The sequence below is a fragment of the Mizuhopecten yessoensis genome, unplaced genomic scaffold, assembly GCF_002113885.1.
Source record: "Mizuhopecten yessoensis strain PY_sf001 unplaced genomic scaffold, ASM211388v2 scaffold9847, whole genome shotgun sequence".
Lineage (NCBI taxonomy): Eukaryota > Metazoa > Mollusca > Bivalvia > Pectinida > Pectinidae > Mizuhopecten > Mizuhopecten yessoensis.
In genome coordinates this window covers 94,374-109,880 of record NW_018408252.1, presented here as the reverse complement: position 1 = coordinate 109,880, position 15,507 = coordinate 94,374, and the positions used below count along the sequence as shown (strand labels likewise).

At 34.3% G+C, this 15,507-nt stretch overlaps 1 protein-coding gene across 1 annotated transcript; it reads right to left on the bottom strand.

Moving 5' to 3' along the window:
• Positions 1-38: 38 nt before the first annotated feature.
• On the bottom strand, positions 39-10,170 carry LOC110458815 (mucin-6-like). Its single transcript, XM_021510738.1, has 4 exons — positions 9,709-10,170; positions 2,392-2,666; positions 1,391-1,491; positions 39-1,138 (listed from the first exon to the last, which is right to left on the bottom strand). Exons 1-4 carry the CDS (start codon positions 9,859-9,861, stop codon positions 513-515), a joined length of 1,155 nt encoding a protein of 384 aa, XP_021366413.1. The 5' UTR covers positions 9,862-10,170; the 3' UTR covers positions 39-512.
• Between the last annotated feature and the right edge of the window lie 5,337 nt (positions 10,171-15,507).

Sequence of the window (15,507 nt, the reverse complement as noted above, 5' to 3'; positions counted from 1 at the left end):
TATCTTACTGTCTATATACATAACAAATAATTGAGATATCAAAAAGTAGTCATCCTTTATTAATTAATCTGTTTTTAACAATATTATAATGTCATTTTATTGTTTATATTGTAAATTTGGTTGCATTCGATTGGACTCCAGTTAATTATAACACATTTTTGTTGTCTTAAATATTCAAACAGGGTATGGATTATTGGGGAATTTGTTCTATACAAAATCATCTCCAAATTTTAACATTGAGATTTTCAAGCAAAGATAAGTAGACAATACAAAGTAATATTAATATCAACTTTCATCCTCAAATGCTTCCTGTGAGATTGAATATCACTCTTACTAAATTAAATGTATCACAATATCTTCTCACAATGATAATATGTAAGTTAATTGTATAAAATGTAATTGAGAACATATGTATAGGGGAGTTTATCTTTTATATAGACCTTGCAAACATCAATTTAAAGTTACATTAATGCTTGAAATCCAACCTGCTGTTGTTGAAAGAATATGTTTAATTACAAGCATGTGCAATGCGTTGGTGGACAATATCCTCTACCACAATTCATCTGGCACCATGCTAACATGCCCGGGACTCTGGAGTACACTGTCGCTACACCTACTGTGCATGTACTGCTTTGCGCAGCCGCGACCGGAAGAACAGTTGTCGAGGGAATAGTTGCCGTGGCGCGATTTGGTTTGGGGGTCAACGTTGCCACATATTGCTTTGTGGTAGGTTTAGGAGTTGTGGTAGTAGTTGTTGGTTGAGTGGTGGTAGTTGTGGGTTTAGGAGTTGTAGTTGTTGGTTTAGGAGTTGTAGTAGTGGGTTTAGGAGTGGTAGTTGTGGGTTTAGGAGTTGTAATAGTGGGTTTAGGAGTTGTAATAGTGGGTTTAGGAGTGGTAGTAGTGGGTTTAGGAGTTGTAGTAGTGGGTTGGGAAGTGGTAGTGGTCGGTTTTGGAGTGGTAGTTGTCGGTTTTGGAGTGGTAGTTGTCGGTTTTGGATAACTGTTCGATGTGACCACTGGTCCAACGACAGCTGCGCCACTCCGACCTTCGATTGCCACGTCAGAACATCCATAAAATTCCTCTTGGGGACCGTTTCCGATCCCACTTCGGCCATCCGGATCAGTTCCCCAACTGTTGGCTGAAATCACAACAGTTTAGCAAATTAATATGGTAATAGATACAAGGAATGTTGAATATTAGTTTCGCCTAATACATACAGTACAGCCTCAGTTATATTCTCCAAATGTGTTAACATAATGCACTGTTTGTTCTTAAGGTAGCTTGACTGATTCATTAGAATACTCATATAGTATATGTACGATATTGCTTTTAATATTGATCCATACATTTGATAATTTCATATTTTACGTTATGTATTTTTCTTCCTTACCGACGTGCCATTTCCATTGTAGGACGCATTGGGTACATGTGAGACCAAATGGAAGTCTGTATTTCATGTTGAAATGACCAACGGCTCTTGTGATGTAATACCTGTAATAGTTGAATAAGGTATACTGTAAGCGATATATGGTAGACAGACACACTTCTGAAAAATTATTTGGAGAGTTAAAGGCATGAGGTGGCTGTTCGGAACTCCTCTAAGATGATTCTCCTCTCGTAAAAATAAGTTGAAGAAGGAGACCACTGATAAACAAATGTGTATTGATGAACACCTGTTGACATACAGTCCACTGATGAAACTCTGAATTGCTTTTTTCTCTCTCTCTTTAAAAAAATATCTTTAGATTTAAAATGTGTTTCTTTCGTGATTTCTCCATCTATTCCATTTTAACCTGTAAAATATCAGAAATTATTTAGTTTTATAAAAAAAAAGATATCCTCACTGCATTGAACGCTATCGTTTTGGTGCAGTTTCTTCATTGACAACATTCTTGTAATCAAATATTACCAGATAGTAGTCATTGTCGAGCAACGTATACAAAATGACATGCAACCTTTGGTTTAGTTTGGTTTGGTTTGGATTTTGTTTTACGTCCTAGTAACAGCAATGAGCATTTGCGGACGTAGCGCGAGAAATACCCAAATTCTATTCCCTCGTTGAATACCCTTTTATTGTTTAATATGCTAATTGTGTATATATCGTTACGATATCTTTACCTGTGCTTCTCACTCTTAAAACATATATCAATATTCTATTATGCTCGTAAAGTATCCATGGTATTCAACAAGAAACACTGAAACATTTATTTATTACTAAACTTGGGTAAAAAAGCGTTTTAGTTTCTAAAATCAGCAGTTAAAAGTCACTCATCAGATCAGACCAGTAATAAAAAAAAGTCTATGACGTGTAAAATTAATTTGGAAAACTGAAGCAAATTCGATTACATAGTTATTCCCCTTGAACTGAAGGAAGAAAGTCCTCCAACTTACTTGGTGCCGCTTCCATCAGCCAGCTGTAACTTGTGCTGATCCAAACACTCTTGTGTTGCGGCTTTTTTAACGTTGTTATTGGGACAAACACGAAATTCGAACCAGCCCATGTGATTAGCAGTAACCTCCACATCAAGGTCAATGATCTGACCCTCAGAGTACTTCCGGGTTATCATTCCAGTAGCGTATCTCCCGCCAGCCTCGTTCTTGCGCTTGCCATTGTATGGATCGCCACATATGCCGCACTTTCCCTTGTTAGGGTAACCCCACTGTGTCTGTAATGTAAGGAAAATCGTTCATGGATTATAGAATCATTTAAAAATTGTCAGGCAATTTCTTTACTGACGAGTGCATCAACACAGCAATCAAAATGTAGGTATATGATAGGTTACCACCAATAAGATCTAACTTGAAAACATAAAATATACTTTCAACAAAAAAACAACAAAAAAACAACAACCCCAACTTCGATGTCAAAAGGCAAAAAAGGAAACTAAAGAGACACCAAAACAAAAGTAAAGCTTTTATGAATCTGCTCCAATTCCGGGTGTAAACAAACTGTGTGGTAAAGCGTTTCCTTCACGACTTGCGGCTTCCTTCAAACCCTTACACATCAAAACCAAGAAAGTACGCAGGACAACAGTCATGTATAAAACTGGTATCATTCTGGTAACTGTAATCCACGAAAACTTACTATGGGCAAGTCTAATATTCCTTATATAACGGTAAAATATGGCCTAAGCAACGAGTTCTTACACAGAAATGTCGCACAATTAGACATGATAACAACCCACTCGGTCTAGTTATACTGATAACAGGAAAATACAGATGTCAAACATCACACCAGACTTCTCCGAAATCTACAACCTACATCTGGCGATGGTTTAACTGGAAAGTTTCGTTGATGACAACATCACATGAGTCTCCTCATACTACGACGGTATAAGCAGCAGGTCGCTAATACTTGTTGGTATTTACTTCAAACTAGCAGAGCATATGTGTAAACATATTAGTTATAAAGTAACAATATTTATCGAATCGCATATCCTATACAAACTTATAAACCATTCGTATATATCTTTATATTAAAAAAATGTTTTGTTTTTGATAAGCGTAACTATTTGATTGTGTAATACGTTTTTGAGGATTGGTGATTTTTTTTATTAAAAATACTGATAGAAAAATATATATACAACCGCATTGAATACTACAGAAAAAGAAGAGATAATTAATAAGAATAAGTGCTTTTTTAAAAGCTCGTGTCTTCTGTCATGCTATATCAAACAAAAAATAACGCTAGTTACTGTCACCTTAAACAAGATACAAACACCCTATTAACCAAAATGCAGACACCCCATTAAACAAAATATAGACACCCCATTAAACAAAATACAGACACCCCATTAAACAAAATATAGACGCCCCATTAAACGAATTACAGACACCTTTAACAAAATTACAGACACCATTTAATAAATCAATTTATAAAACAATAAATAATTGCTATGTTTAACAAATATTTACATGGGTAAAGTCCATTCAATGAATTTCATATATCATGGTTAAACAAATAGCTTTCACTATTTAAAAGAATACTGATACCATTAAACGAATGACTGACACTATTTCTAAACTATTCATCAAAATATTCACCATTAACTTTTTAACAATTGCAACGTAAATGCATTTTTTTCAGCCATTGATATCTATATTTCATTTATTAGATATTTTGTAAGCTTCTTAAATTGACTAGGCGTGATGAGTCAGTTCTTCCTGAATTCCCCTTAACGGGTAACATCTCCGGCGGTATGGAATGTTCATTGGGCACATGGTCGGCATAAAGTGAGGGAAACAGATCAGCACATCTTGATAACCTAATGAAGATACTCGTGCACAACAGCGTTTGTCACAGATGCTATTGATATATTAAGATTACCTCCATGTACAAACGAGAGTCAATGATAATACTAAGGAGACGACGGAGGGGTGGGTGTATGCATGAACTGGGTAATGTTCTAAGAGAATTTTAACTGATTGATAGATATATGCATGCACTTGAATAATTTGCTGAATAATGTGACAACTTCTATATGCACCTTATGAGATTATAGGATTAAACCGTTAACTTGTTTAACACATATCTAGGGTAAAATCCTACAGCAATTTACAGTTACTATGGTTACAGAGCACTGTAGCTAAAGTATATATTTTTGAAAATGACACATCCTTGACAATTTGTGTATTCCATAGTGATACAAAATATTTTGTATAAAGGATAATCTTTCAACAAAGGATTTCCCTTCCTGGTTAAGATAGCATTTTTTATTGATTTAGATTAAGTACTGTAAAAAATGGCTCAATCTTCTGTAGTGTCATAACGGAACAGAACGCCACGACATCTCATATAAACGTCACGAAGCCACTTATCAGCGGTATTTTTTTTTACTATAGTATTACCTCTTTTTGTAATGTGAAGTAGATTATTTTCTTGCTAACTATGAAACAAATGCGTGACTTCCATTACGCGTAATCCATGTATGAACAAACCTGCGTGGAAAATGTTCTTGTGTACATGAAAGTATGGGATGTTTAGTGCACAGAAAAAAATATTTTAAGATGCAGGTCTGTTCAAAGGCATATATTTACATTTGCATGGCATTGTCACTATATAGCCTCTTTGAAAGCTGTGTCGTTGATGGGACTTTAATTACAATGCATCACGAGACACAATTCTTAGCGTATTAATACAACACTGACCGGAACTACAATATCCAATAATATAAATAAACATGACGGCTGCTGAAATATCGCTGGGCATTGTGAGATTTGACAATACCATTGTAAATTTATGTGCAAAATAAAAAATTAAAAAACCAAAACAAACTTTTATTACAACGAAAACAAGACCAATGTCTGCAATATCGTACAAAATGCACATCGGTTGAAATCACCAATGCCGGCAATGGAAACAATTTTAACGCTCATGCAATTTATCAGAAAAATCGTCTGTTACACTGCACTAATTAACAGGGGTTCGTTACAAATGTCTGAAATACACATATTATATAGACCTACTGACACATATGTTACAGACCTACTGATATGAGTCACAGCACACATAAACATTTCAGACATTTGTAACGAACCTGTGCTCCGTCGCAAGATCACTCACTTCAAACGCCTATCAGTTTCACGCGTCTCGCATCCACCATTCCTCAGTTTCTGACGACAAGTCAAATAACGAGGATGTTATAGAATCTACCGACTGTTCTCAGGTTCCCATACAATCAACAAATACATTCACGCCTGGATTCTTCACAAAATGAGCAAAGAGAAAAGTTCGAATTAACTTTCAAAAATAACTCGGATTTACGGTGTTCACTGTATTTGTCCATGCGCGAAATTTGTTCCGGGGGAAAATCGAAACAATTTCAAATCGTACTTTCAGCTCAGAGTTCTATTGATAAACTTAAATCATCCTATAGACATATCATACGCAATTGTATTGATACTGAATTGTGGAATAAAATTGAAGAGTTTGTTAAAATTTCAAAGTACTACTTTGTTTGCCAATCAGCACGCGACAATACGCTGTTCAAACTATTGAACGAAATTATGTGGACTGTCGATAAGGCGGGCATTTCTAATTTTAATTTTAAATATAAATTATAAGTTAAAAAAAAAGAACATAAGAGGCAGAGAAAACGTAAATATAAGTATTGAACTGTTTTTGTATGGTATTTATGATCTATTTGAATGACACAGCTTTGCAAGCAAACAAATCATAATGCGCTAGCGCGTTTTATGTTGTTTGCTTGCAAAGCAGTGTCATTCAAAGAGATAATAAATACCATACAAAACCAGTTAAATGCTTAAGTTTATGCAACTCACCGGAAACACATTACTAATATCACCGACGAAAGGCTGTTTTCCGGAAAAGTACGGCTTTAAATTAAATGTTAAGTGTCTCTATGAAAGTTGATAGTTTGTGACCTAAAATATGATTTCACTATTCGTCACTTACATTGGATTTCTTGAAATTACTTAAATATCACTATCGATAAAATAGAATGCTACATAACACATTAAACATGGCTGTTGAGTCAGTGTTTCTCCCCCATTTAACTAGCCTCTAAATATGTAAAACTAATGTAATAAAAATCTTTCAGGTGTATCAAAAACAATGCATGATCCAACTTAAATGATATGTCATAAAATGCTGTACTTTTTCCGTAGTGTAGAACTCGTTTCCGAAAAAGTGAATGTATGTGATACGATGAGTGGTATAGTCTGACGACATACCCATACACAAATGTACCTATATCATACGAGTTTTCTTGCTAACCGTGAAATGTAGTACTGATATGAGGAAAATAAATATATTACTCATATATATCTGAATCTGGTTCATTTTAAAGGTGGATGACGCTGCGTGCCTAATGATGAGCAAGGTAGTAAATTCTACCATTAGTTTTAAATCAATGTCACAAACTTCAATAAATTCGAGAAGAAAAATTAACTAAGTTTCACCATATCAGTCACAACTTAATGGCGTTACAGACAGCAGAGGAAAAGGAAAAAAGACAATGAAACAAAGAGTTAACATCATCAGCAATAAGGGAGCTGAAAAATGGTATGAATTTATCAGATGCTTAAACTACACCAAAATACATATCAGTGAAAAACAAAAGAAGAACCTTTAATCAGAAGCGTTAGCACTTAAGAACAACATTAAAAAAAATCAAATTCGTTACGAAAATAACAAAACAGGTTAAGAAGAGGAAATATCACGAATTAAGGAAAAAAGACATTAACAACGACGGAGCAGATGCGGTGCTTATCTGTTAGCTGCAGGGACGATACCAAAATGAATAGAATCTACAGAATGAATAATTATTTGGGGAAAACACGGCAGCGTTAGCACACCACAACAAAAACAAAATTCAATGCCGTTACGAAATGAAGATTTTATGACGATGGGAGTAGAAAAGTTCTATTCACTTTCATTTGGTAAGTTTAGTTATTTATTTATTTTGTGAGGGAGCCACTGGTTTGTCTTTGATGTCATAATTATGAGACAATGCACTGACTTCTATTTACAGTTTATTTCCATCTTTATATATATTATATACAGGTACATGTCCATACGTTCACCGCAACACGTTCACTGCTCACATGTTGTCACTCCAACGTTCGTACCTAAGCTCCCAATACTTACATCCTCTCTCGTGCACCTCACAAAACTAAACTCTATCACACACACACACAATCTGTCCTATTTCTACTGTAACACACACCACCCTTTGTTCTCATGACACTGACCATTCTCAATCACCATTTCTCCCTAACGGTCCGAGCTTTAATTGACAACTTAATAAGATCTCCAGAACCAAGTAATGTCTCTACATTTAAATTGCACGCCTAGTCTTAATCAAATAAACAACTACAGACTCTCCACAGACACTCAATGATACGTACAGCTGCGGCTGACACAACTCATTAATTAGAACCACTGACCACTCTGACCCTTACTAGCCCACTTGACACTCCTCTTACTCTCAAAGGTTACACTTTTTCACAATTTTATAATATATTATTAGATTTTTTTTAACAGGGCCTATCTAGCTAAAACAAACCGTTGTGAGGGGCTCAACAGAACATAGATATCAAATGTATACAATAACTACAAAATATCAATTAATATAATTTTGAGAAATCCACAAAACTGTTTTATTTGGTGTTAGCTATGCCACTTGGTTAATCTAGTTACATGATGTTTGCATGCATGTGTGATGGAGATATATTGTGTTCCGTTTTGTGGTAAGTCCATTTTCAAGGGCACCTTTTTAACAGTGTCAACTTATTAAAATGCTACCGGCACTACAGCAACAACTTCAGACCATTTATAACTCCACCTGGGTGGTTCGAGAGTTTTAGGTCGGGAAAAACTATTTCTGTGAAAAAACAATGCAATTCGTAGGTTTATGCCAAATAACTCTATAACATATGCATCAGAAGTAAAGTAAAACAAACGCCATTTGTTGGTATGAAAAACAACGCTTCGCTAAAACACACTCTTAAACATATCACACCGTTAAAGTTACAGTCGTGCTAACGTCTACCAGAGCAACATCGAAATTCTACGCTCTTACATTGAGATAACAACATGTACCAATAAATGGATAAAAGAGGAAAAAAAATCCAAGAACACTCACAAAACGGGAGTGGTAAGCGTTAATAAGTTTAGGCAAAGGACATAAATTGGTATTCCATTAAATAACATCTATGGTTTTCTTGTTAAATATTCGAGGGAAGCTTAAAAATGGAAACTAAATCATATCTGTTAATTACTTTAAAATGAAGAAAATGGTATATGATATCTTGGTCATTATTTCTTTCGGAAACCTTTTTTTCGTCTTACAGTTGATACATTGTTAATGATGATTAGATTAATAAGATAAAACCATGTGTCAGGGGAAAAAATATGTTTGGGTAACTTAATACAATTTTACGTGGGACTCGTATAAATAGGGTACGGGCCGGGGGTCAAAGTGTTATAGCAGACAGAACAACATATTGTTTTCTTTACAATTATCTAAGGATCAAAAGTAAATCTTAAATGTGAGAAACAAATTAAGATGTTACTTTGTTGTAGATATCCAGTTTTACTTTTTATACGATATCCGTCAAAATTAGAACCAAAAATCAGAAAAAAACCTTAATCAAAAATGCGTAGTTCACATGGTTAAGTAGGGAAAACGCACGGCTATCTTTTTTGATTTATTTTAATAAATATACAAATTGTCCACGAAAAAGGATTTATAAGAATAAAATAAGATGTTCAGATATGTAAAATCCTGTCTATGAATTACATCTACGGGTCACAGGTTCGTATATTTACACAAGAAAACCCTAGTAGTACATGTAGCTACCATATTTGAAGTATTACAGTTTAAACAGTGTACAACAGTTAGACACTCAAATAAAATATGGTATAACGAACTTATTTAACACATTGAGTTCATAAAAAATATTACCAAATAAACGTCAAAACGTACATGTCACGTAAATGGAACATACCAAATAAATCGCAGCTTTTAACAAATTCTCTTACCTTCCCATTTAAGTAAATGTTATTCTGTCTTAAGTCTAAATTGATTCAGTTGTTCTGCTAATATTTATGGACCATACATAAAACTTTGAAGGACTACCAAATTCATCATAAAGTTGTATTATTTTGAAATTTGTTTACAATGAATAAATTGAAACATTAAGATTAACACTAATTGATCAAATCAATCTCCATTCGAATCTTACCGCAAAGCCGCCACAGTTGAGTTGATTATCGTTGTAGTTTGGAGGGGTGGCGTACCCTCGTCGGAACATCGTCGATCGTGAGGGTGGTTCCCACAAACGGCCATGGCCTCTAACTGTCACTACTATTGCTAAAAGTAGGCAAAGCACCTTCATTTTTCAATAGATCCCTACGTCCGGACAGGTAGTACCCGGTGCGTTTAATGTGTTACTTTACACTTTTAAGCGTTGTTTTGATACCGACAAACTCGGTCCGATACTTGTTTTACCGGTGTGGAATGTGCCAGTATCTTTCTGTGTTATGGGCGCTGTTGGTGAATTAACCCCTTTTAATGTCCCAGCATATCGCAACACAGAGGGTGCAGGAGAGACCCCTGCGACCTCCTCCCAAGCTCCTCCCTCCCGACACAATCATTTAAGGGTATATTGTTATATAAACAAACCAATCTATTACACACAAGGAACTTGTCACACATTCCCACACGGAACATGTCTGACTGGTCTGAAGATATGTTTATAGAAAACAAACATGAAATTTGAGATATGCGAGGTTTATCAATATTGAGAGGAGTGGCTTTATATCTCAATATTGTGTTAAACAAGTAATTGTATATAGGTCCCGATAAGGTAGCAAATACTCCAGAACAGGTAGGTGTGCCTAGTCATCCCTAATACATTAGAACGTCATTTGATATTGAGTCAATAACTATCAGACTTAGTGGTTAAAGTATGTTATTTCAAACTTTACACCAATCTGATTATTGTGTAGTTGAAAATTCATATATTTAGGGATTTAATAAACGAAATGATAAATTAGTGCTGTTCTGATGGAAAAAATTAAACTAATTCAAAATCGATGAAACTATGGCAAACTATGACCAAATGAAAAATTGACTCGAAGACCCTTGAACAGGAAGAGGAGACTAAGACCAGGAGTGCCTGAAGGGTTAGCGTCTTCTTCGTCATCGACAAATATATGTTAAATCTCAGGATTATAAAGTCATCAAAGAGCGAAACTAGGGCAGTGACAATATAGCCACAAGGCACACTAATGAAAATAATAAAAATAAAGTATCCCTAATGACATGGTTACGATTATGTAACTTGCCCATGGTTTCAATTAATTTGCTTCTTCTGAAACATTTTGTTGTTCATTTAGTAATCGACTTCTATCACGTAAAGTGTGATATTCGGAGTAGGCACTTGAATATCGAATCCACCGCCACATGTATGACCTGTAGGTTCAATAAGGTTTTAACAGACGAAACCTTGAAATTAGCTTGTTGAACTTAATAGCTTTCAACAAAGAGTATTGATATATAATTAAACATGTGAAATGGGGACTTAAAATCATATTCTACCTTACTGTGATATGTATATATCCTGTCTAAAATAGTTCCACTCAAAGAAACATATGGATATATATTTCATAAATGTTCTCTTTACCTTTGAGTGACGCAATGGTAGTTTTCGTTTTTTCCTGCATCTTTTGTTAACAGACTTATATATCGATATACACGAGAGCGATCTGACTAGATATTTATTTGTAAAAGAACGATAATTACAATGTACCATTTGCATCACATGTTCATTAGGCTAGGTAATACACCTTTAACTGCAGAAAGCAACACCGACAGATGTACTTGATCAATTGCCAAACCTTTAGCAATATCATCAGTAGTTGGTAAGTCATGACACTTTTATTAACAGAATACCTAAATGGTTCAACGTCCTTATTACTGCTGAGGTTATTTACCGACGTGTTTCCATGTGTTAAATGTATGTGTGTATGTGTAGAGAATTCAATTAAGACAATGGTATGTATTGTATATAATTAAAAGCCAAATAATTTAGGATATATGGATATGGTCCTTGACGTGAATGTCCAAAACTTGATTACCTCATCAGGTTGTTAATGCAAACTTACTTAATTTAATAAGATCACGCTACATTACATAAGATAGCAGAAAAACCTGGTTTAGTAATTAATATATTGTTTAAGGATCTGCTCTTCTGACATTAAAATCATGTCAAATATTGGTTTGATCTAATATGACAAGGTTTCTCATAACATTTAGCAAATTTTGAACAAGTTTTAAAGCAAGCATGCAACTTAAGATATATGTCAAAACATAGATATCAATTATTTACAGACCTTTTTTTATAAAGTTAAAACAATAACCAGTTTGGCGGCCATTTGGAAAATGTGAATTTCTTACGCTCCATAAAACGTAATTTCACATTTTAAACATTTAATTTATCACTCGAACTATCACTGTGTCGCCATTTTTATTTAAACAAGTTCATATTGTTCAATATTTGAAAGCAATATCCATCAAAGCGGAAAATTATGCAATATTGGTAGCTGAATCCTTTTTCTGGGTCACTGAAGCCCATGTGTTTTTTAATCTTGCAAAATAAATGAAAAATTATACAAAAACAATATATCAAAAAAGAAACACAGTGACCTCCATTGACCTCCATTTTTGACTTTTTGAGGGTGAGAAACACATTTTCGTTCATCAGAACTTTTTATACCAATCAATAAATCAGAAAAAAAAATACATTAGGGGAAGTGGTAAGCTTCATTGCTTTTTTGAGATCAAATCATAGTTTTAAGACTTATTCCCTAATTGAATAGAAAATACTTTTTTTAACACTTGTGCAAACATTCATAGTTTTCTTATAACAGATTGAGAAGATAGTGTATGAATTTGTTCTGCTTTCACGAAAAAATCGTATTCTACGTAAAATTCGTATGGTTGATAGACCATAGCGAAAAAACGAGCATACGGATATCTCATTTTCTTTGTATTTTCAATTTGTCTTTTTGTCCTCTTTCTAAAAGGATATGGGCTAAAAAAAAATATACAGTAGAAAAGTGTTCCTTTTTACAAAAACAGAACATTAACTGTGATGATTGGGTCTCTTTAAGCTGATGAACGTACACAAAGACAGGTAATGGAAGACGGTTACCATGATAAACAAGCTTTGAAGTGCATATAGCAAGCTGACGCCCTTTCTAAATCAATGAGTTCCAAGCATATTTTCTTTAATCTATCAATATCAAAAATCAAGCTCAAAGGTCAACGATGATACACTGTAAAGAAAAATCGATTAGATTTCGTTTCTCAGTTTTTGAGAAGGTACATGAAATATTCAACACGTCTTTTACGTCATATCATAGTAAGTGACGTGCAGACGCAAATATATTAACGTACGGTAACAACATGAAATATTTTACTTGAAATATAATACATGGGGACAATGGTGTTTGAATATGTTAAATCAAAGTAACCATGTGACGAAATAGCGAGAACAGTATCCAGATATAATTGATAATCAGGTTGGACATTTTGTCCAGATTGACAAAGATATGAAAAGCGATAATGAGCGCGAGAGTCTGTAACTTTAAAGCATCGCCTAGTTAGTTGGTAGAATTTCCTACTTCAAAACTTCGGTCAAGACTCTTGGCCGTGTATCATAATAGATTTCAATCTTAATGTGATAAAGTGTTGAAATTATCCTCCCTTTATAGACAACTTGCAAACAACACACACACGCGACCAACACGTTTGACATACAGGCAAAGTGAATCATGGGGTCTTTGTTTACTCACACTACAATAGTTTCCGGATGGCACAATAGAATGGGTTAACAGAACTTACAAGATGTTTAGTAAAGATATACCCTATTTACATATTATCGTTTTTGATAAAAAAAAACGCCCTTTATTTTAGTACTTTACATTATGTTATAGTTCAGATACAGTCGATTCAAAGAGACAAAAATTAACTCTCTTACAAGACTTCGATTTATTTAGCCCTGCGATGCATTTTTTATATATTGACTAGCGTTAAGATGGCCATTTCTTTTTTTAAACCACCTTTGAGCCTTCTCTAGATCAGTCTTTACGACATGTATGTGTACATGAATGTTAAAAATGCAACCATTTTTTGTGTACCTTCAAAAATCCATTCATCATTTTATTGAAGTCATTGAATATGAGAGGTGATATTTAGAACCCCATGTTAGATCTTCCCTCTCCGGTTGTTGCGAGAAAGATAGCATATATCCCTAATGTACGCAGGGGTTATGTTTAATCAATGCAAACAACATTGCATTAAAACGGTTTTAATTACATCCGTATTTTGGCAATTTAACATTTCATTAACTTAAAATCATATTTGTTCCCAAGCCAAGTCTTGAATCATTATCAATTCTTGGCAACGCTGTAATGTGCACTGTCGTACCAGAAAAGATTTATTGATTATACAATATATATTAAGACACCTGCAGAGGGAAGTCAAAGCATTGTTAGTTCGTCGTCTGCCGATATTCTCTCTGTCAGGCTACCAAATATATACAACAGCTACATTATTCATTTCACAAAGCGGCGTCAGACGGGTCATGTCACCGAAACGTGCATGAGTAAACAAAGGTTATGATTTATAAGGACTTATATCGATGACCACCTGTATACGGAGTCAGTCCGCTATCAAATTTATCATAATAATTTAAACTGTGTCAAATAATTTTCAATGATTTGTCATCGGTGTGTCTTTGTAGTGTTTAGAGACCTGTCGTGTTTATTTAAATATCAGAAGGGTGCATTTCATGATTACATTCCTTCGCATGGTGTGCTTATGACAGATTGTAGCAATACACATCAGAATTTGAGAACACGACAGTGGATACAAAATACCACAAAGGGTTGTAAATATTTGGAATGGAAACACCACGATCAGTTTGTAAGTAAATCGCTAGACATTAGAAGTAAACAAGCGCCTATTCAATAACTCGAAGCAGAAAGCCAAAGCTTACACTTTACTGCACGTTATACCTATGTTGTTCATTTTGGACCCGTCAGTAGTAATGAAAGTAAAATAAAATATTACAGCAAAAGAGGGAAAGTGCCTATATTAAAACCCTTATAGCTTTACTTTTCAATTGTTTGCCACCAATTTTTTTAAACATTCTAAATTTAATATTTCTTTCTGTGTCAGAATAAATTCCATCTACAAGACAACGGGTAATCTGATTGACTGGTAGTCAATAATCAGAGTCAACTACCTTGTGACGTAAGTTTACGAATTGTCACATTAGATGCAATACGACTCTGGAAAAACAGTCGGTCGTATTAAAGGGATGATTCATAGATCCTCGACGTATGTTGACCTCTATTCCCTTACCACTGCACCCTACCTTCGTACGTGTTAGTGTCATTGGAGGTGCAGTTTTACTGTAAACATAAATATTTTGGCGGTTACCTTATTTCAGCGCTTTTTGTGTCTTGAAAATATTAAGCAAAATTTGATTGAGCTTAATGAAGTTTGTATATGTATACATACTTTTGATGCACATCTTCATCAATGCATTTATCTGGTAACTTTCTATAGTGCGCTAAAACTTGAATCGCTGAAATAGCTACAATTGGTTTGTATGTTTACTTTTCATAATCAGGAGAAATACGAATTCATTGATGAATCATCGCCCATCGAAAAATTCAGTAAGTCGAAACAGAAGGCCAAACGAAGTTAATATTTATACAACATTTGATAGTTTCGTCTACTTATGCCTCATCCGTGTTGCTAATAAGTAAACAGAACTGAAAACATCTCTATGTATTCTGATAAAGAGTTTAATATCTGAACATATGAAAACATATTAGTAAAAACAAGTTATAAGCGAAAACTATCCATTTTTGCTCGCAAAAATAGTTCTCACAAAAAGCATCTAAGTGATGTATTTAATATAAAATATATAATTCGCAAAATAAAAAAATATTGAGCAAAACCATAC

Excerpts from the sequence above, each read along its gene's own strand:
- LOC110458815 (XM_021510738.1), bottom strand. The coding sequence starts at position 9,861 with ATGAAGGTGCTTTGCCTACTTTTAGCAATAGTAGTGACAGTTAGAGGC. Across the intron at positions 2,667-9,708 it reads TCAACTGTGGCGGCTTTGCG|ACACAGTGGGGTTACCCTAA; the intron begins GTAAGATTCGAA and ends CTTACATTACAG. Across the intron at positions 1,492-2,391 it reads GCTGATGGAAGCGGCACCAA|GTATTACATCACAAGAGCCG; the intron begins GTAAGTTGGAGG and ends CAACTATTACAG.